The sequence below is a fragment of the Crocuta crocuta genome, unplaced genomic scaffold (assembly GCF_008692635.1).
Source record: "Crocuta crocuta isolate KB4526 unplaced genomic scaffold, BGI_CrCroc_1.0 scaffold253, whole genome shotgun sequence".
In the NCBI taxonomy this organism is placed as follows: domain Eukaryota; kingdom Metazoa; phylum Chordata; class Mammalia; order Carnivora; family Hyaenidae; genus Crocuta; species Crocuta crocuta.
Window position 1 is genome coordinate 7,194,877 of NW_027529451.1, and position 22,796 is coordinate 7,217,672.

The 22,796-nt window shown below is 46.7% G+C and overlaps 1 protein-coding gene across 1 annotated transcript in view; it reads left to right on the top strand.

Moving 5' to 3' along the window:
* TGFBR2 (transforming growth factor beta receptor 2) overlaps window positions 1–22,207 on the top strand; it is a 49,908-nt gene extending 27,701 nt beyond the window's left edge. Inside the window, exons 3-6 of the mRNA XM_077760754.1 lie at window positions 3,863–4,662; window positions 6,314–6,455; window positions 17,560–17,687; window positions 20,462–22,207. Of these exons, the coding sequence (XP_077616880.1) occupies window positions 3,863–4,662; window positions 6,314–6,455; window positions 17,560–17,687; window positions 20,462–20,641 (1,250 nt within the window). The 3' untranslated portion in view covers window positions 20,642–22,207. The remainder of the gene's footprint in view (window positions 1–3,862; window positions 4,663–6,313; window positions 6,456–17,559; window positions 17,688–20,461) is intronic.
* Window positions 22,208–22,796: the final 589 nt, after the last annotated feature.

Genomic DNA, 22,796 nt, shown 5'->3' on the forward strand with positions numbered 1-22,796 from the left:
AACTGACTGAGCCACCCAGGTGCCCCTATTTTTATATATTTTAAAAGGTATTTTTTAAGGGAGCCTGGGTGGCTCAGTCCATTAAGTGTCCGACTTTGGCTCAGGGCATGATCTCATGGTTCGTGGGTTCGAGCCCCGCATCGGGCTCTGTGCTGATAGCTTGGAGCCTGGAGCCCGTTTCAGATGCTATGTCTCCCTCTTTCTCTGCTCCTGCCCCACCCATGTTCTGTCTCTCTCTGTCTCTCTCTCTTTCAAATACAGTAAACATTTTTTAAAAAAAATTTAATATTTTCTAGTTGTGTTATTGCCCCATATGTGAAACAGAATATATTCACCTTGGACCAAAGTGAAGTCTCCCCCAATTCTGCTAATGCCTCACAGGTTGTTAAAACAAATACCCACACAAGAGGGGTCAGCAAACTTTGTCTATATAGAGCCAGGTAGAAAGTATTTTAGGCTTTCCGGGCTAGATATCATCTGTGTTGTATGCACATCTTAGTATCTTTCTTTTTCTAAGCAGCTCTTTAACAAACAAACAAACCAACAGACGTTTGTAGACCACAGGGCTGTACAAAAATAGGCCCTGGGCTGTGATTTGCCCACCCTGCCTTGTCCTGTGTAAATCACCATCCATCCAGCTCCTGGAACAAACACTTGCCGAGTACTGTAAGTGCACCATCCTGGGCCTGGCACTGGATATAAGGATGGTGATTGAATCACAGATTTACCCATATAGAGTTTGCTTTCTCTTGGGGGCAGCCAGCAATGCAGGAATCAAACCGATGTGTGATTATTTTTTTAAGATTTTTTTTAAGGTTGGTTGGTTGGTTTGTTTTTTGAGAGAGAGAGAGAGAAAAACCGCTTGAGCAGGGGAGGGTCAGAGAGAGAGGGAGACAAAGAATCTGAAACAGGCTCCAGGCTCTGAGCTAGCTGTCAGCACAGAGCCCGACACGGGCTCGAACCCACGAACTGCGAGATCATGACCTGAGCCGAAGCCGGACGCTCAACTGACTGAGCCACCCTGGCGCCCCAAACTGAAGTATGATTATAAGGCGTCTCATGTAGTTACAGACAAGTGGGTGCTTGAAGCAGATGCATTCGTGAGATACTTCAGATAATAGAGGCAGTTACTGCGAGGGAATCTTGTTTTCCGCTCTGTTCCTTCATCTGCCCCCTCCCTAACCTTGCTCTCCGGGCTCATACTTTGCTGAAAGATGGGGACAGTCTATACTCATCCACAGGAATCCTTTCTTCATTTGCACTTCCAGCCTTCTCTGCCACTGCCTTGTACCACTATCACTTACAGTGTCTCACCCTCCCTCTGTCCCACTCATGCCTTCCAGCGTGAGCAAGAACTTGGGTTCTCAAGAGTCAATTACCATATTATTTCCCTTTTCCTATTCTTTTTTGTAAAAATACACTGACAGATCTTTTTCCAAAATAGTGACTCTTTTCCTCTTGGTTGCTGAAATCCAGATGTGTGGGGGTTGCTTTTCCAGTGTCTTGTGGCATCTGTTTAAGAGCTCTAGTTTTCATCTAGAATATACAGGCAATGGAGATTGGAGCCTCCACTCAGAACTGACCCCAAGGCTCGGTGGTACCTCATGTTAAACCCAACCACCCAAACTGGCTTGGTCCAAGCTTCCTTTCTCACTGGGCATTGTTAACTGATACCAAACATGATTTAGGTAATGGATTCTCGGTTCTCTCCCTTGCACCTGGCCTGTATCCTTGTCACTGTTTTCTCCTCAAACACCTACAGCAGGTGAAAACTGCCATTTGGACAATTACAGATACTTTCTCTGACATGGCGTCCAGCTCCATGTCATCTACCCCACCTTTTCTTCTTTCTGTTTCCTTGTGTGGAGCCATTGGTTTGGGAAAACCGCCCTTCCTCAAATCATACGTCCTTCTTTTTTAACATAACATTCCGTCTCGTTGTCACTCACTTTTTCCCAATTTCCGTTGACCATTCCAAAGGTAGTCCTTACCACTGGGGTTCCCTGGTTCTCCAAGCATTTCTCCATTCCACCAACACATAGACCGCGGCACACCTTCAGCCCCGTCCCTGATGGCTGCGTTATCACTATGCATTTGTCCACGTGCCCTGATCCTCTCCTGGGTTATAACCTCTTGGAGGGCAACGCCGTGTCCACAGTGGCATCCAGCAGTGCTCTGTCTGATGAGTGAATCTCACGTCTGATCATGAGGACTGCTTCTGCGTAGGTACCTTTGAGGGGAAATGAATGACATATAAAGGCAGTAGAATTCTGGCATTCTTGCCCAGAGGAGACAAGCCAACACAGAGCTCTCACAGAACCAAAACTGCCTTTCTCTGTCTTCTGCCACTGACTGTTTCCTTCGATGCTCTTCTTCCCAGAGCCAGGCAAGACTAGCACATGACCCAGAGTTTGCATACAAGACATTGCTGGGGCTGAGGGCTCTCCTCCGTCAACCCACAGGGCATGACTCAGTTGTCCAAGTTAGAAAATTGGCTGCCTGTCTTTTTACTCTTCTCACCTTTGTAGTAATATCTGCCCTGTTGCAGGGGGCCCTGGGGGCTCAGTCGGGTAAGCATTCAACTCTTGATTTTGACTCAGGTCGTGATCTCGCGGTTCGTGACTTTGAGCCCCGTGCCAGGCTCTGCACTGAGAGTGCGGAGCCTGCTTGGGATCCTCTCTCTCTCCCTCTCTCTCTCTGACCCTTTCCTGATCTCTTTTTCTCTCTCAAAATAAATAAGCATTTAAAACATTTTTTAAAAAGCAAAAACTATTTCCACTGTTGCTATTCTATGAAATTGCAACAATTCCTATTCTATGAAATTGCAAATCACATGCATGTTATAAAAAGAGATATTGGGTAGATATAATATACCTGCCTTCCAAAGAGACCCTTTGCATAGACTCCTTTCCCCACCACCTATGTTTCAGGGTGCCAGTCAGAACAGGACAAGCTAGAGTTTAGAAAAGAACAAAGACTATGGTAGAGCTGTGGCAGTCTCTTCATTTTCACCAGATACCAGATATGCAAACACTTGGAGGCAGGAGCTGTCATTCTTTCTATATTACTGAAGCCTCCTGCAAAGCCTTGGGCTTAGGTAACACTTAGTAAATGCTGTGTCCATTTAGTCAGCACTTATTGAGGACCTGATGTGTGCTAGGCACTGTTTACAATAGTACCAAAGACTGGGGCACCTGGGTGGCTCAGTCGGTTAAGCGTTCGACTTTGGCTCAGGTCATGATCTCGCAGCTCTTGAGTTCAAGCCCCACTTCGGGCTCTGTGCTGACAGCTCAGAGCCTGGAGCCAGCTTCTGATTCAGTCTCTGTCTCTGTCTCTGTCTCTCTCTCTCTCTCTGTCCCACCGCCACTTGTGCTCTGTTTCTCCCTCTCAAAAATAAATAAACATTAAAAAAAATTTAATACAGTAGTGCCAAAGAAAGACGCGGCCCCTGCCAGCATGGAGTTCTCAGCCTGCTGAGGGTGAGGGAAGTAGGGAAAGGCAGATATGTAACCAATACCTGAAGTCATAGCTATTTAATTCAAACGGTGCTAAGTTGTCACATAGGAAAAATGTCGAGTGTCATGAGAATATATAAGATAAAACCTTTTCCCCCATTTTCCTAGATTTCCTTTAGAGAGTGACATTGAAGCTCAAGTTTGAGGGAACAATAGGAGACATTGACTAGATGGCCAGAGGTGGGGAAGACTGCCCATTCCATCCCTGGAATAAAAAAAGTGACAGTATATTATCCACAAAATGCAGATGTCAAAGCCTCTAAATGCCTAAGGCGTGGACCCACTCCCTGTCTGTGCATACCCACTGAGCCCAATTTCTCCTCTCCCTTGTTTTATGTTCCCATCAGAATATGCCACCAACAACCCTGACCTGTTGCTAGTCATATTCCAAGTGACCGGTGTCAGCCTCCTGCCGCCACTGGGAATCGCGATAGCCGTCATCATCATCTTCTACTGCTACCGCGTTCACCGGCAGCAGAAGCTGAGCCCGTCCTGGGAGACCAGCAAGCCACGGAAGCTCATGGAGTACAGCGAGCACCTCGCCATCATTCTGGAAGATGACGGCTCTGACATCAGCTCCACATGTGCCAACAACATCAACCACAACACTGAGCTGCTGCCCATTGAGCTGGACACGCTGGTGGGGAAAGGCCGCTTTGCTGAGGTCTACAAGGCCAAGCTGAAGCAGAACACTTCTGAACAGTTTGAGACCGTGGCGGTCAAGATCTTCCCTTATGAAGAGTACGCCTCCTGGAAGACGGAGAAGGACATTTTCTCGGACATCAACCTGAAGCACGAGAACATACTGCAGTTCCTGACAGCTGAGGAGCGCAAGACAGAGCTGGGGAAGCAGTACTGGCTGATCACGGCCTTCCACGCCAAGGGCAACCTACAGGAGTACCTGACGCGCCACGTCATCAGCTGGGAGGACCTGCGCACTCTCGGCAGCTCCCTCGCGCGGGGCATTGCTCACCTGCACAGCGACCACACCCTGTGCGGGAGACCCAAGATGCCCATCGTGCACAGGGACCTCAAGAGCTCCAATATCCTCGTGAAGAACGATCTGACCTGCTGCCTGTGTGACTTTGGGCTTTCCCTGCGTCTGGACCCAACTCTGTCTGTGGATGACCTGGCCAACAGTGGGCAGGTAAGTGAGTCCTGGACCCCCTTACTCCTAGGGGGCCCCACCCTACCTCTCCATCCACATCTTGTGTCCTCCATCTCAAACGGCCCTATGCTTCGGACACCTGTTTAGGGAAGGTAGCCAAAGGCAGGAGGTGGCCCTGGGCGTGCCCCACTCTCTTCTGCCCGGGTATCTTTACTAACGAACAGTATTTCTCCACCTGTTTCCGCAGACTCCTTCCAAATCAAGACAGGCCATCTTCTCCTTGAGTCAGTCTTCATTTCTCTCCTATTTGCAAAGTACTTTTCATTGCTTCTAACACCATTAGTTCTTTGTCTCCATTTCTTCCCCCTCCCTTACTCTTCTCTTCTGCCCTTCCTACTCTGTGCTATTGGTAGCTACCTTGTTTTCTTTTCACCATTCTAGAAGGCAGTCTCCTTGAAGCCCAAATACACATCCATTTGTTTACATCTAGGGGACAATGCCTTGAACAGTGAAAGTAACCCATAGTTACTTTTTGCGTGAGTCAACAACTGAGTGAACATACAATTCTGCATTTTTTTAGAAGCATCGCAAAGACTAAAATAGAAATCTTTGGGGGTAAGGAGGTATTTGGAAAGTCACTAGAAATTACCAAGTCATCCCTTATGAATGATGGTGCCCCGTGTTTTCATACATTGGAAGCTCGATGTGGATTATAGTAGAGTCCAGAAAGCACTCCTATTTCCTCTAAGAAGCTGGGGGTATGTGCTTCTAAGCACTCAGTTACTGCTTGGTCTACAGGCATTGTTGAGGTAAACATAGTGAATGAAATATGGACACATCAATATGGCAGGGTAGTGAGTCATGCAATGTCCTCTTAAAAAGAAAACTTTTCTTCTAATACAACCATTAAGAAATGTTCCTTGGGATAATAATGTCAACTCACTTGACCTACCTTAGGTTCTTGAAAAGGTAGGACTTCATGGTTCCTTAGTTAAGCTATACATACAGCAAAATCACACATACATTACTGCTTCCCTAGAAATATCTTTCTCCTTTTATCCTGTGTATACCAATGTTCTCACATTATTGGCCATTGTCCAAACAAAATCACACGGCATAGCCATCCAAAGTATCAAATGATCTAGATTTGGCCTTCTCCTGGAGAAATGCTTTCACACAGCTTAGTTTAGTAGAGATTTTATGAAGGTATACTTCATTCGTGGCACACTAGGACGCACCATGGAGTAAACAAAAAAGATCAAAACCATCCTTATGTGTCAGAAACTAATGGCACTTATTCTTACTTTCACCATAAATCTTGGTGTTTCAGTAATGAGACGACAGTTATTTGCAAAAACAAAAATAAAGTTCCAACATATTGCAGATGTTGTCTCCCAGATTGTTGTTTAATACGATGACATATATCACAAAGTTCGAGAAAGCAGCCCCGGGGTTTGGCATTTCCTTATTTTGGCACGCTTTGTTTATATTTTTAGAAGTGTTTTCAGGAAGAGAAATCCTATTTTTAAAAATAATTTCAGAAGGTGTACCTCTCAGTGTCAGTCTCATGGTTTAAAGAGTGTTGTGCTTTTCAGAGTTTGTGTATATGAGAGCACAAACATCAGTCATATTTTTAGACTAAAAATGCAGCCGGATTACATGATGGTCTCAATGTCTGTTTTCACTCTAGGTGGGAACTGCGAGATACATGGCTCCAGAAGTCCTAGAATCCAGGATGAATTTGGAGAATGTTGAATCCTTTAAGCAGACGGATGTCTACTCGATGGCTCTGGTACTCTGGGAAATGACATCGCGCTGTAATGCGGTGGGAGGTATGTATGGACTGCCTTCACGGCTCAAGGGTAGACGTGTCTTCAAAACGATGCTATGTTTGCTTCAAGCATGATTCCAGGGGTACAACGGAGCTCACCCCACAGTGAGAGCTAGTCAGGGTCTGTTAGTACACAGCCATTCCAGAATGGTTGGGAACTGTGCTAAAAAAGCCTAGATTTTTCCGTTGGAAGCATGTAGGGAGCAGAAAGCTTTCTATCCCCTTTTCTAAAGTCTAATTACTTTTCTCTTGACACATCTCACCACAGATATTTAAATATCGGGCAAGAGATAAATACTAGTGTCATTTATAAGAATCCCTTCTGTTTATCAAACAGATAATGTTATTTGGAAAAGTATCTGATTTGGGTTTTTCAAAATATTTTAAAGTACTTAAACCCATCACCTATCTGCCTGGGCCCCTGTGTGGGGACGGCACTTCCTGTCTGGCCAACCCCACTATTTGCTGCTGCTCGCCTGGGTTCCTTGCCTCATGGCATCTCCAAAACTAACATGGCTTTTCCTTGCACCATGAAATTTGTCTCACCAAGTTTCAGCCACCAAGAATAATCTTCTGCTTGAAAGCTTTGACAGTTCCAAAATGAACCCTTAGACCGGTTTGAGTTGTAAAGAGATGGTGCTGTTGTCACTGTCAAAATAAATTTACCTAGATTTCGGTATCTTTTCTATCCTTTCAAACCCCGTTATTCGATAAGCACAAACTGGAGATTGTGTCTCTGTCTTTCCCTGTGTCAGCGCAGGCAGCTTATTAAGGCCCTGTGTGAGCTCCCTGCTTTCATTGTTATCAATGACTGAAGCCTTTTCCTGTTGATATTTGCTGAGTGTGGAGGAATTCAGGCTAATGGGGGAGAACTGACTTCACCAACTTTTACAAGGTCTAAAAACGGATACAGGATAAACAAGTTTTCCCAAGGAAGGAACAGGATCTCATTTGCTCAGCTAGTCTCAAAAAACCTTTCATAACCTTTAGGATAAGAACGGACGGCTTTGGGGGAACCGGAAAGAGGCCATCCCGGTTCTCATTTTGTTTGATCTTGAGCCCACAGTCCTGTTTCTCCCATCTCCGTTCAGGCTGTAGAAACTCACATTATTTATCTGTCCTCACTCGGGTCCAACTGAAAGGACTTCACTTGATTTACTGCATGAACTCATATATTAAGCCCTGTCACTTTCCTTCTTTTGGAAAGCATTGCTTGTTTTTTGGTTTTTGGTTTTTTGGTTGGTTGTTGTTTTTGGTTTTGGTTTAGAGGTTTTTCTTTTCTTTTTTGAAGGGGGGGTAAAATATCTTTAAAACATTAAAGACAGATTCTTAGCCCCATCTTAATTTCAGAGACTTTCCTTCTTTTTATAATACTTTTAAAGTTTATTTACTTTGAGAGAGAGACCGAATGCACATGAGAGAGCCTGAGCAGGGAAGAGGCAGAGACAGAGGGAGAGAATTCCAAGGAGGATCTGTGATGTCTGCACAGAGCCCAACACTGGGCTCAAACTCACAAACCATGAGATCATGACCTGAGCCAAAGTTGGACACTTAGCTGACTGAGCCACCCAGGTGCTCCTCAGAAGACTTTGCTTCTGTATCTCAGGAGCCCGGTGGAAAGAACATAAAGCCAGCAGCTAGATGCGTTCCCTCCCAGCTGTGGTAGAAACACAGGTAGGACAGGTCTCCCCCTCAGGAAGCTTCTTTTATTTTTTCTTCCTTACTTTCAAACAATTTACAAATGCAGCACCTTTCTTACCTTAAAAATAAACTCCATAATAATTCCTTCCAGTTGATGTTAGGCTTTAATTTTGAAGGCCTGAGAAAGAAGGCAGGATGTAGAAAAAGCTTTCCTTAAGCTTAAGCCTTCTTTTCTCTCGCCTGAAATGCAACATATGTAATTACGATCCTTTGTTGGCCATCTTGTTTCAAAATAGGAAATGCGGAATGTGCAGCTTGAGTATGATGAACTGTAGATTGAGATTGTATTTTGCAACACAGGTCAACTAATGTACCATCCTGTTTTACCCTGAGTAGCAGGGCGTCTAACTGCATGAAGTAGATGCTAGGCATCAGGGGACAGTCTTGTCCCTACAATGTGAAACTCCGGCTGGCCTGCCTTGAAGGGATTCCATTCTGTTCTTATGGTTGAGCCCAGTCTGTTCACATGAATGCTAAGCCTGGCCCTTGCTCGCCTTTCTAGTCTCCTGTCCACATAGTACTGTTGTTCCACACAGCACATCTTCTATGAATGCCTTTTACGTCTCAACCCTAGGCTTGGTCTCATGCTATTAACTGGGGCTGAAATAGACTTCTAAGCATGCAAGTGCGGGTCAGTTGTGACCAGTGCTGCAGGAAGGTAAGGCAAGGACATGGGGCACTGAAAGCACATGTCAGCTGAAGGGAGTGAGACAGCAGGGTCGGTCAGGGAGGGTCAGGTCAGCTCTGGAAGGATGCATAAGACTTAGGACTGTCCTCTGAGTTACTTCTTTATCAGCCTCTCCACTCTGCAAGGCAGTTCAGGGGGAACAGAGAAAGATAGAGCACTACCACCACTATGGTGGACAAGTCTCTCTTATCAGATGAGGAAATGCCAACAGTTGATAATAGCACTCTTCTGAAGCCACTGATACAGTTCCCTTCTCACGGAGGAGCTCAAGAGATGGGCTGCAGTAATTGAAGAGGGTGGTCCAAGGGGAAAGGCGTCCTGGCAGAAGCAGGTTTGACCACGAAGGAAGCCACAAAGGAGTAGCAGCCACCGTTCCCTGTGCACTTGCTTCATGGGGCAGCTCATCCAGTCTACCAAGCACTCTAAAGTAAGCACTGTTATTAGATGCCCCATTTTACAGATGGGAAAACTGAGGCTTCAGGAAGTGGGAAAGCCATGTGGGCGCAACACTGCTGGCCTGACCAATGGAGCACATCTTAAAGAGAGGACATCATGGATTGGGTAGCCAGTGGTACCTTGTCCTGGCCTTGAATTCAGGGTCTTTCTGGGAGTAGCCAGCAAGACAGTAGCACACTTGAGGAACATTCAATGATGGCCCCAGTCATGAAAGTCTCCAGGGATGGACTCTCCTGTCTTCTCTGGATGCATCTCTGTTAACAGATTCATAAGCTCTTTCTTAACTTCTGACCACGTAACAGGCTCAGTGCCTTAAAGTCTGAGATGACTTCCTTATCCTTATTACTCTGAAGATCTGTTTATTCATTCATTCCTTCTCTCAACAAATGTCTATTGAGTACCAATTGCATGGCAGGCATTATTCAAAATGCTAAGGACACAGCAGTGGAAAAACAAACAAAAAACAGAAAAAATACAGCCTCTGCCCTCCAGGGACAAGGAGTCTGTGAAGAACTAATATTCTAGAAAGACGGGTGATGAACATATAGATAACATGATACAACCCTGGGGTGGGAGAAGGCAAATATGAATTTAGAAAGGAGAATAGAGAGTTAAGGACGACAGATCGTGACAGAGGGCATCATCTCGGATACTTGGATCATCTGAAAGAACGTGGAATCAAGAAAACAGGTCTTGGAGAGTGGTTCGAAGAAGGAGCCAGATAGGAGGTGATTGGCCCACTGCTGTCGTCTTACAAAGGAGGATAAATCCTGAAATCATCCTTCAGCAAGGACAGACCGGGAGCCTGGCTCTGCTTTACAAAGAAATCTCTGTCTGGCGTTTGGTTTACTTGGTGTTCATACGAGCGTTCGTGGTGTGTGGGAAGCGGATGACGGTGGGGACCCTTTCAGGGGCCCCCCTCTGGCAAGCACGGCAGACACAATATCCACATCACCCCCAGCCAAAACCCCAGCCAAAACGGACCGACAGGCAAACCGACTTCCAAATAAATCCCTGGCCACTGAGGCCTTTGAGTAGAAGCTGACATACAGTAGCCGGCGAAGCAGGCATTTGACAAGAGAAGAGATGGTTCGTAAGCCCAGTGTCTGCTCACCACAGGCTCGCAAAACAGAGTAGACATGAACCAAAAAGAAAGGCAAGAGAGAGCACAAAACAACAAAGAGGGGTCGGGGAGGAGGGCTGGAGAGAGACAGGATAAGAGGCGCTTGAAGCTTTCCTGGGTTTCAGGGGAGCATAATCTGGAAGCAGATATGAAACTCAGGGGTGCCGCTTCGGGGACAACTGTCAGCAGCACCGCCACTCTGTGAAGCTGTAACGACATCAAAACAACAGCTGTGTTCCAGATGCCGGCTTCCAGAGGAAGAGCAGCATATCCCAGAGACCGGCCCTCTCTGTGCGCAGAACCAGGGGGGAGAGAGGCGAGCATGGTTTCTCTGAAGAGCCTTCTGAGAGAAATTAAAGGAAGCTTCAGGGGTCTGGGAGTGCAGTGGAAAGACTCTGGGGGGAACGCCTGGGGAAGGGCAGTTGGGAAGGAGACGAAGGCGTTCCCAATTAAGAAGTTTCTTAGAAAAGGTGTTTGAGGCAGTCAGGGAGATCCTGAGGTGGTGGGCCTCGGAGCACCTGATGTGGGAAGCAGCACAAGAGTGGGCCCGAGACTGGGTTAGAGTGAACCGTTCTGCTGTGTGGAAGCCCGCCTTGGGTTAGGTGCCTCTGAGCCCAGAATGAGAATCCAGTCTAAGTGGTTTCTTCGGGAAGAGATCTCAGGAAATGCCATTCAGCGGACGGGGAAGTGAGTCAGGAAAGGGAAGGAAGCCCAGAAATGGCATGTTATCAAGCAGGGCATTGCCGCAGACAGCTGGGGACATCGCCCTGCTGGGGACCCCGGGTGCGGACTCCAACACGCCTTGGCCTCACACCACCTGCCCCTGAGCACGCTGGGCCTTTACTTCCAAACCACAGCCATTGTGGTTGAAGGTTGCTCCTGGGGCACATTGGGAAGGTGAACCCAACCCGTCCGCCATGTGCCACGTGGGTTGGGCCAGCGGACATGGACAGCTGTGTGGCCAATGGGCGTCTGGATATACCAAGTAACAGTGCAGGGAGCCTACCCACCCCTTAACTGACTTGCTGTGCAGTTCTTCACAGAAGGGAGGCCCGAGCCTAGGCATCGTTTGATCAAATGTGCAAACAGGAACTCTACAAAACCATGCATTATCTCCACATCCAACCCTGCCCCAATCTGGCCCTTGTGACACAAGTTGTGACAGGCTCCTTTTTCCCCCACCTCTTTCGCCGCCAGCCCACCTTCTTCACCAAAACCCAAAATGGACCAGTGTTGGGGTTCCAGGGTGGTAAATAATAGCAGTTAGGGTGAAGAAGGCTGCTCTTTACAATCAGTAGGGGTTCTTTTGTTTGCTTTTTGAATTTTTTTCGCATAACTTGTTTTGAAATTACAATTTATAACCATCCAGTAGCTTCCATAAGGCTCCCAGTCTCAGAGCCATGCGGCACAGAGGGGCTGGCCATGGCAGGGAGGACCACGTTCGTCCCATTGGTGACAGGCATGCTCCCACCTGGGGCTGTCCCAGCTGAAGTTGTTCTGGATGGGGGAGAGAGAACTCTCTGAAATGCTTCATAGAGAGGAGAGAGCGTGCAGGCTTCCTAAAAAGGCAGCGCTGGTGCATCCGAGGAGCAGTAACATCGCCCACGATTCTGACTGCCCTTCCCGGAATCCAGGGCTGCTCTCTGGCCTTGGTTTTCGCAACTGTAAAATGAAGTGTTGGATCACATCTTTCAAGACTCCTCTTAGCATTCTCTGTCTGACTCATTTGAAATGTTTAAAGTATGTTTAATAGCTTGTGTTCACTTCCTCTGTCAAGACGCAACTCCTCTTCTTGTAAACCACGTACAGCAGTCCCGCCGTGAGTGTGGGCTGCAGAGGGCGCCGGCCCTGGGTTGTTTCAGATTTGCGACACGATGAGGCCAGGGCCGGTAGGTAGTGACTCTGATAGCAATCCGGTCTTGCCCAGGCCCCAGGATGGCATTCATTCTTGTAATTTGTTTCTATAGTGTTCTACACAAGCTTCAGTCCCCGGTGAACTGGGGGTGAAGAAAGGGAAGAGCATGTGTGTGAGTGGGGGAGGGGCACAGAGAGAGGGAGAGAGAGAACCCCAAGCAGGCTCTAGGCTGTCAGCATGGAGCCAGACTCAGGGCTTGAATTCACCAGCCGTGAGATCATGACCTCAGCCTAGGTCAAGAGCCCGATGCTCACCCGATGGAGCCACCCAGATGCCCTTAATCGCTTTCAATCCCAGCATTCGACCTAAGTCACCTTTGTGAGATGAAGGATGAGGCATGGGACAGAGATTTTTTTTGCCCATATCCATCTTCTTAGTAATTTCGGAGTTTTAATCACATGCATTTTCTAACCTAAAAACTTTTTAAGCACCAACGTAAGAAATAGATAAGGATAAAAGGTAAATAGACTAGGATAAAAGACATGGAATTTGGACCCAGCGATTTTGCCAGAGTGGACAAAGCATCAGCCCCAAGCTGCCTGGAAACACGGGAGAAGTTGGAGCTGAAAACCACTCTCTGGACTGGCCAGTCACCACCTCTGCTTGATTCCCCGGACCAGCTGGGTTTCAGGGGTTGGAGGTGTCATCCCAGGAAGGACCGTTGATGCCCACCTGGCTGACAGAGGCCTCCTGCCCTCAACCACCTGCCCCAGGGCTTAGGCCTCTCCATGGGTATCTGTGGCCACCTTCTCTACCCAGGCAAAGGAAATGCGTGCAGTATCCTGAGGGCCTCTGGGCAGACCTGAGAAGCGGTTAACATCTGGCTTCCAGGAAGAAACATACTCTCTGGTAACGCCTGTCCGTGGTTGTCCCCTGCACCCTGATAGAGTCCCGAGAAGGCATTGCCTTAACAGCCACAAAAAGGAAGAAAGAATGGCCACAATCAGATAGATATTCAAGCCAGGGACTGAGAGGCAGACGGACACACGCTGCCACACATAGGTCATCTCTGCATGTTATAGGGCATGATTAAAACAGTGGGTGGGAGTGACACGTTTAAACTGAGGACAAAAAGCAAAGAAAGAGGAATCGCAAAACTCCTCAATAAGACAAAAAGCCCACTTAACTATTTTGGAAAATATATATTATATCATTATGACATTCACCAGGAGTTGACGAAAGGTCAGCGTAAAATATGCATACACTGTATTTTTATTTATTTTTTTTAAACATGCATATACTTTAAGTCTCCATCCTGTTTCCTCACTGGAAAGACTATATCCATGTTAAGGGATGGAGGTGTGCCAGTTTGGGTCACATCATGCTCACCCAGACTTGTCTAATTTTTTTTAATGTTCATTTATTTTTGAGAGAGAGTGTACAGATGGGGAAGGGGCAGGGAGAGGGGGACAGAGGACCCAAAGCCGGCTCTGCACTGACAGCAGTGAGCCCAGTGCGGGGCTTGAACTCCTGAACTGTGACATCATGACCTGAGCTGAAGTTGGACGCTTAACTGACGAAGCCACCCAGGCACACCAGACTTGTCTAACTCAAACTTAAAAGGGAGATTCATAGATTCACACTCTCCCAGTTTGGCTCAGAGAGTCCATTCTTTGCCAGCCACCTTCAGACTGCCCTTGACCTCGCTAGCCTACATAATCTCCCACAAGTCACAGACTGGAAACAGGCCTCATACCCCCTGGGGATACTAGGGAATCTCACAAATCTCACAACTTTCCAAGGTTTTAGGAAAAGTAGGAAGTAATCCAGTTCACATTCTCTTCACTCTGGGAAAGGACTGTCACCTTTGTCTTCTTTTCCAAAGGGGCATTCATTATGTTTTCTTTAAGCAGAAAACAAGCCCATGCCTAATGCCCTCTCCCATCCTCCACTTTCCCCCATTCCCCATGGAAAGCTGTGTTAGTCCCCACAGACCTTATAAAGTTAGACACTGTGGTTTATGGGACATTGAAGATTTGAACTGGAAATTAAATAAATTGGCCCTGGGTTGTATATTTCTTTGTTCTGTAGAAATCTTAGCCATGAGGCTGATACCTGGGATTGATTCTGATCCCACCATTTTCCTTCCCAGACTGAGGTCACCGCCCACCCCTCTCTGAGTACTCGCTGTGGGAATTGTTGATGAGTTAGTACGTTCACTTTCTCAAGATGCCGCCTCGTCAAGGCTTCCTCAGGGTGGGTTTGCAACCACAGTCAGGTGGTCTTGTTTAGCCGAGAGATTGACCTATAGGGAGAACACTTCCTTGACTGCTCTCTTAGACCAGTTTACTAGAACTGATCTGAAACAAGGAGTTTTGTGCAGTGGTTTCCTGAGGATGAGGTCTCAGAAGAAGCGAGTAAGAGAAGCAGGAAGGGGAGAAACTCACCAAGCGTGTAGTTTCAGGAGAGGGCCAGCCTCAGCCTCATCGCCTTCATCTCTGGAGTATAAATTGTACCACGGTTATGTCCTTGCAGAGGCAAGAGGGTTAGACTGTTAAAACTCCCACATTAATTTATCACTGGCCGTAGGCCGCCTCTGGGGATGAGGCTTTCTGGAAGTCTCCAGGCTTGGCAGCTCTCATCAGCAGAGAGCAATCCTCCAGAGAAGTGTGAACTTGTGGGCCCTTGGGACTCAACACCTGTGGCAGCTGGGGTCTGGTGCTCTTGGCTTGGTTAAGGGACAGAGGCAGGGAGCCAACAATGCCAGCTGTGGCAGCCAAAACAGTTGGAAATGGAGAGTATGTGGACTGATATGTTATCTAAGGAATACTTTATATCATATACAAATCGTATCCCATTATATTGTATTAGAATATACGTACCTCAAGACATGGCACTCAGAAGGCATAGTATTATTTGATTAGGTTGGATTACAAAATAATCTGGAGAGGGCGACATGGAGGTCATCCAATTCAGCCCCTTCCTTTTATAGAAGAGAATATTTAGGTCAGAGTAAACTGTACTGAGAACCAGCTCTGATTACCGGTCTTCTGCTTTTGTTTGACTTCAACCCAACTCCTATCTGTTGAATGCCGCTATGTATATGACAGGGTTTTAAACACTGATCAGAGAATTGGAGAACAATTCCAGCCTCAGCCTCAGCCTCAGGCCTTAGGAATGTACAGTCTGTAGAAGAAGATAAGGGAATGGAAGAAAGAAGTAAGATTATGCAAATCAAAACTCAGATCTCACCTCGAAGGCAGTAAGGAGTAAGAGCCGTGGCACCAGAGGGCAAAAGTGGGCCCATAGAAGGATGGTTTGTGTTCATCCCAATGTGATGGGAAGCCTTCATCACAAATTTCCTGAAAAAAGATACTCTATTTGGGGGCTAGGGGGTGGAGGTGACACAGAAGATGAATCTGCAAGCAGGGTCTGGGAAAGGGGAGAAAACAAACAAGTAAGAACAGGTGATCCATTTTCCAAACATCATTTGCTCCAAAGGCTTCTTCAGTTCTTAGCCTGGAAGGGCAAATTATTAAAAGTTTTACTCATTAAACAAAATTATTTTGCTAAAGGCCAAAGGTCCTGCTTTCTGTAGAGAAAAATGTTGGATACAGCCCATCTTCCATTTTCAGCACAGACAGGTTTTATTTATTTATTTTTTGACTTTCACTTTTTTGAGAGAGAGCGCACACAAGTAGGGGAGGGGTGGAGAGAGAAAGGGAGACAGAGAATCGGAAGCAGTCTCCAGGCTCTGAGCTGTCAGCACAGAGCCCAACAGGGGGCTCGAACTTACGGGCCATGATCATGAACTGAGCTAAAGTCAGATGCTTAACTGACAGCCACGTTTCCATTACTATTCCTAGGAATACAAGAACGACAAAAAGGGGTCAGAACCTGCTCTCAGATGCGCGCAATCTTGTTAGATGAGACAAATAAACGTGGCTGTATCAAAATATGATACATGCTTACATAGAGCTCTGCCTAGAACATTTAGCCAGGAATGTCTTGGGGGATATTCAAGGAAGTTTCTACAAAGAGATTGACTTTAGTTGAAACCTGGAGCCCTGGGGAGGAGTACATCATTATACTCTTTTCTCATCTTTGTCACATGTGCCACTAAAGGAAATTTACCTTTTTAATTTTGTTTGTTGGTAGGTTGTTAATCTCTCTCCTCCTTGATCCCACGAAATACCATTGCTCAACACTTTTGTCACCATTGCTATCCTAAGGAGTCTTTATAGACGTCTTTTTTCTTTTCTTCTCTTTTGTGTTCTTTTTTTTCTTTTTTTAATTTTAAGCAGGCCCCACACTTGACGTGGGGTTTGAACTCATAACCCCTGAGATCAAGAGTCGCATGCTGTACCACTGGACCAGGCAGGTGCCCCAATGCTTTTTTTTTTTTTCTTCTTAATTGGTACTCTGCATCAACTATTTTCCTTCATGGGAAAATGTACATAAGCTAAAATTCACTGTCTCAGTCTTCTTTAAGTGTAGAATTCACCAACATTAAATGCATTCACAGTGATATTTAAGCATCACCATTATCTATTTCCAGAACTTTCTCATCTTCACAGACTGAAACTCTGTACCCATTAAACAATAACCCTCCATCTCTACTCCCTCTCCCACCCCCCAGTTCCCAGCAACCCCCAGTCTACCGGTCTGTCTTTATAAATTAGTCAATTCATTTTAGGGACCTCATGTAAATGGAATCAGATGATAGTTCTCCTTTGTGACTGCCTTCTTCCACTTAACATAATATGCTTGAGGCTCATCCAAATTGTAACCTGTGTCAGAATTTCATCCATTTTTCGGTTGGGTATCCCCATGAAGTTTGCCACCACCTGTTAAACCTGTGTGCATCCTGGGGACCTTCATAGGGCTGTGAACCATTGTAGTGTGTAAGATTTCTCCACCTCCCAAGAACCAGTGTTGCCTCTTGGGGCAACATCGCCCCTCCGTGAATGGCTGCATTGAAATGGAAGCCAAGTGACCTTGTTGGTCTCATTCTTCAATGTCCCCAGCCATTAGCACAGTACCTAGCACGCAGCAAGAGCTCAACAGTTATCTATTAACCATTTCTCTGGCTCTTTCCACAACTGCTCCCTCTTTATTATTTTAATCCACTCTTCTTAAACCATTGCTCCCAGAGGAATCACAGATATATTTTGCAGCGCAGTGCCTCAGGCTCTCCACTCCCAGCCCTCTCCACTCCTTCTTGTCCCCATGCTACACACACCCTTCTCAATGGCCCTGTGTTCACCCCTTCTCTTCAACAGAGGTGAAAGATTACGAGCCTCCATTCGGTTCCAAAGTGCGGGAGCATCCATGTGTTGAGAGCATGAAGGACAATGTGCTGAGAGACCGAGGACGACCGGAAATTCCCAGCTCCTGGCTCAACCACCAGGTAAGGAGTGGCCATTTTGAAGGAAGCATCAGATTTGTCTGAAGTGGCCTCTGTTACAGAAGAGAATTTTGGGAGCTTGGGCTTCAATCTGGCAGCAGTTCCCTCCCTCCAAAACCTGTTAGGTTTTGTTTATAAAGAAAATGTCACTAAAGTGGACTCCTTACTGTAAGTTCCAACCAGCAGGTAGGCGTACCATTCAAAGAGTGCTCTCCAGGCACTTGTGGGGATGAGCACTGGATGTTATGTGGAAACTAATTTGACAATAAACTATTTGTAAAAAATAAATAAATAAATAAATAAATAAATAAAATACACTTAATAGANGGCCCGGGTTAAAATATTTTGTTTGCAGCCTCTGCCTCTTGCCCCCAAGCCTTTGCGGTTATGTTTTGTCCCTTTCTGGGTTCCAGATATTTTCTCCTGGGAATCTTCAGCTCTAGAAGGAAATACTTAGCAGAGTGAGAAGTAACCAGAATTTGCCAACCAGTGGGACCAGGGGGGAGGGGGAGGTTTCTGCCGTGTGCTCGCGGCTGTGCACAGGCTGTACACACAGGGTGGGGGAGACCAGGTCTGGAATAAAAGAAAGCCAGGAGAAATAAGAAGGTACAAGTGAACAAATAGGAAATCTGTCCTTAAGGAACATCGTCAGGGCTGCTGCCTTTTTTTTTTTCCCAAGAGATGGTAGGCAAGGCCATCTATGGAAGGCCAGTGGTGCTGGAATTATAGGGTGAAGGAGAACTGTCCAAGTTCTTGGTTTGGGGACATTTCGATGAGAGTGGTGATCAGAGAAGAAGAAGAAAGTGATAGGTTGGCAGGGCGAAAGAGCAGCATGGCATCCTCGGGAGAGAGCATGACGGAAGGAGAGGGAACAGTGTATTCCCATCTCATCTCACTGACACAGCCCATCTTTCTACAGAGTAAATCCTTTGATTGCCTCCTTTGCAAGAATTCCTTTATCCAGTGAAGGCTGGGCTAAGTCATAGGTTTTCCTAAGGGCAAGGCAAATTGAGATAAGAAACAGAAACAACAAATCTCGCACAGTCACATCGGGTAGACAGAAAGAACAGGAAGCCCGGTCCAATGCCAGTCCTGGCCTGGACCCACTTCAGCAGACAGACCCTCATCAAGCTGGGGTAGAGCTAGCACCAGCCTTCCCCAGGGTGTCGGGCAAACCCTCTTTGGCTGAAAACGCAAGGCTGTTTCGTGCTCCCTCTGAAGTCAGGAGGCACTGGTGTTATTTCTTTCAAACTCTGTTGCCTCCTCTGCTGTACGACTCTTATAATGAAGCCATTATTCATGATGATAAAATTCTGGAAAGAATTTGCATAATACATTTTTTCTCTTAATGAGATTTGTTGCCCTATTGATTTCAAGTTAATGCTTAATATTTAATTTAATTTACTGCCTGTAATTACAGTGCCAGAATAAAATAAATGTAACTTGTCTACCAACAATACCGCTCCACTCTTAACAGGCCATCAATCAATACCATCAATTAGGTGAATTATACAATTAATTCAACATCATGAATCCACTCACAGGGCGGGAAGGGAGGGAGAGGCCCCCTAGGTGTGCTGGGAAAGTTACTTGTAGTAGATGTGGAAGAGCAGAGTGCCGGCTCTCTGGGGCAGTGCTGGGGTACTTGTGGTCACCTGGGGCACTTGGATGAAAGATCACCAGTGACCGTGGGGAGCCTCTCACCACCAGGAGCACTCTCTCTGTCTGCCCATCTACGTAACCCCTGCCTGCTTGGTCACCAGAAAGGACTTGAAACAATAAACACGTTTGCATTGCTGAAGAAAAATTACAGCCACGAGAGAAGACCCTTGCCACCATATTGGGCAGCACTTTCTGAATGGACCTTTTGAATGAGGTCTTTATGGGGTTGGATGAAACCTTCAGACAGCCTAGAGTCTAGCACGGCTGACTCCCAAAGACAGCTGCTCCCTAAGGTATAGCCTGATGTTGCCGGGTGGGGGTGGGAGGGAGGATGGGGCACAAGGGGCCATCCTTGGCAGCTGCCAGAAACTGTCCACAGAACGTGTGAATTTACAGGATGAAACCAGTCCAAAGCCTGGACTTGACTCTGTCTGGGTATTCAAACCTGTTTAAATAGAAATGCGTATATGATTCCAACTATAAGATACTCTCAGAAGGCAAAACCACAGAGACCCTAAGGGCTCAAGGAAAGAGGTAGAAGTGGGGTGGGGGGGCAGAGGATTTTAGAGCAGGGACCTATTCTGTGGTCCCTTATCCAGTGAAGGCTAGATATACACCACAGTGGTGCATACCTGTCAGTGTACATTTGTCAGAACCCCAGTGTATACCCCAGTATAAACCATGGACTTCCGTTGGTAGTGACCTGTCCGTGCTGGTCCATTGACTGGACTAAATGTACCACATGATACAAGATGTCCAGGGGACATCTTGTTTTGCTCTGACCCTAAAACCACCCTAAACAAAGCCAAAAACTGCTCTAAAAAATTAGGAAGGTGTGACAGGATGAGGGGCCACTTCTTGGGAGTTCTCTGACACTGGGGATGCTACTGTACCCCAGAGGCTTTCTGGAGAGTCCTTGTCATGATCAGATGTGCTGGCTCTCCCTTCATGACCTGTCATGATCAAGTGGCCGGCCCCGAGTCAGGATGCATGAATGCACGGGCTCTTTGGTACCCAGCCTGCACCGCAGGGGCGAGGTCAGTAGACTACCCCGCCCTGCAAGGATCCCCACAGACCAGCAGCTCAGCATGCCTGTGACTTCTCTCCCACTGTAGGGCATCCAGATGGTATGTGAGACTCTGACCGAGTGCTGGGACCATGATCCGGAGGCCCGACTCACGGCCCAGTGTGTGGCGGAGCGCTTCAGCGAACTGGAGCACCTGGACCGGCTCTCAGGGAGGAGCTGCTCTGAGGAGAAGATTCCCGAAGATGGCTCGTTGAACACTACCAAATAGCTCTTCCCGGGGCAGGCTGGGCTCATCTAAAGAGGCTGCCCCTGTCACCAAAGAACAGGGGCGGCAGGAAGTTGCCCCTGATCCTGAACCAATGCTTCCTGGAAGCCCAGGGGGTCACTCCCCTCCCTGTGAGTTGTGGGCATAAGCAGAAACAGCAGCAGCAGGGAGTGGGTGACATGAAGCATTCTATGCCTTTGACATTGTCATAGGATAAGCTGTGTTAGCACTTCCTCAGGAAATGAGATTGATTTTTACAATAGCCAATAACATTTGCACTTTATTAATGCCTGTATATAAATATGGAATAGCTATGTTTTATATATATCTATATATGTCTATATCTATATATATATACAGCCATACTCTGGAAAGAGACAAGGAAAAAAGATCAAATATCCCAGGAAATCGGTTTGTTTGGAGAGCTCCCGAACCAGGCACAGAAGGAAGGGATCCGTGACAGCATTAGCACTTGACAATCACACGTGCTCTGGTTCTCTGGCCACACGAGGTGAGGGGGGTGGGGCTCTGCGTGAGGAGAGGGGCTCCGAGTCTCACGCCTGCTCCAGCCACGCTGCACTCGCTTTTGCAAAATAACAATTCTGCGTGCGTGGGTCCTTTGCCGGCCATGCAGCTAATTAGAGTCTCGCTTTTTGGGGATGAGATCCTGGGGTTCCTGTGTGCCACTGTGTCTCCTGGACTTTTCACTTGAGATTCAAGCCCACAGTCTGTTTGTGAGCCTCCTTCCTCAACCAGCTCAGAAACTCTGTCCTGTCTCTAAGAGCTTCAAGGTTTTGAGCTGCCCAGGCTTCACACGCATAAAAATCAGAACAGATTTCCCCACTTACGAAATGGCCACATATTCTACTAATGAGAGATAATGCTTTCGTTGTTTTTATTCTCCTTGCTATATCTATCTATGTTACTCTTCTCTACTTCCACCCATATTCCCTTTCCTTAAAGGGAATGAATCTCCTTGCCAGGGTTCACTGTGTGCAGATTTTCGTCAGGCTCGGTTGGAGTCTCTAGCTTTCTGTGCAGACATCAGCAGATTCCTTCTCTCTGGGCCCCTGAATGCTTTAGTCCATTCTGGCCCAGTCAGGACTCTAGCAGCACAGCACGGCCATGGTCCGAAACGTTTCCACAGGCACAGAACACGTGTTTTGCTTGGCCAGCACTTCGATGGACAAAATTGAGCCCCTTTTTAAATATTTGGAGAATTTGCAAAAAAGAACAATCTGTATTCTCCCAAGTGAGGATAGATAGCAGATGGCTTCCATTTCTCCCTGGTCCACATTATTCAGAAAACAAAGGTGTGGACGCACTTATAAAGCTGCTTTCCTTCTCAGTGTAAACATTTGTGTTTTCCACTGCCTGCCTCATCCTGGTCTAGGAATTAAACTTGCCCCTAACCCAGGCCCCTTGTAAGAAATGTGCGTTACATCAGCCATTCTCTATCATACGAATTTGATTCCCTCCCTCTTCCTGGTCTGGTGTTAAGATTTTAAGTTGTGTGTGTGTGTGTGTGTGTCTGTGTCTGTGTGTGTCTGTGTGTCTGTGTGTGTCTGTGTGTTACCCCCTCAAGTGGTCTCAGTTAAGCCAAATCTATTACGGAGGGGAGCTTTTACCTAGAAGCTTATGCCAAGGTTACCAGTCTCCGCCATACGGCCTTCCGGCCCTTTGCAGGATTTGCTAGCAAGGACTTGAATGTGGGAACGAGTCCCTTTTGGCATTTAGGAAGTCTGTGTCCGAATGGGCAAGAACAAAGAATGAGCTTTAATACTCCATAGGAATTTGTTAATCCACAAACAAATGTTAATGCTGCAAATAATCTCTTTTTTTTTAATGTTGTTGAAGCTACCTGTTTTCAGCCAAATAGGAATATTAGGACTGGCAGTGAGCATATCCGTTCCATTTGGATTTTGGAAGATCTCTCATTGAGGTTTTAGCAGGTAGGCTGAGATTTGGGATTAGATGTACCTTGTAGGCACCCTGCTCAATGGGGCAGGGGTAAGGGGGTGGCAGCGCTGAGAAAGTTCAGGACTGTCTGCCTGCAGTACCTTGGAAATGCCCAGAAATTCCTTGCACCTTAGGGCTTATTGATGCTGTCTCAATAGCTGTTGCTCATTGACCTCTAGTGGTGAATTTCTAGAATACT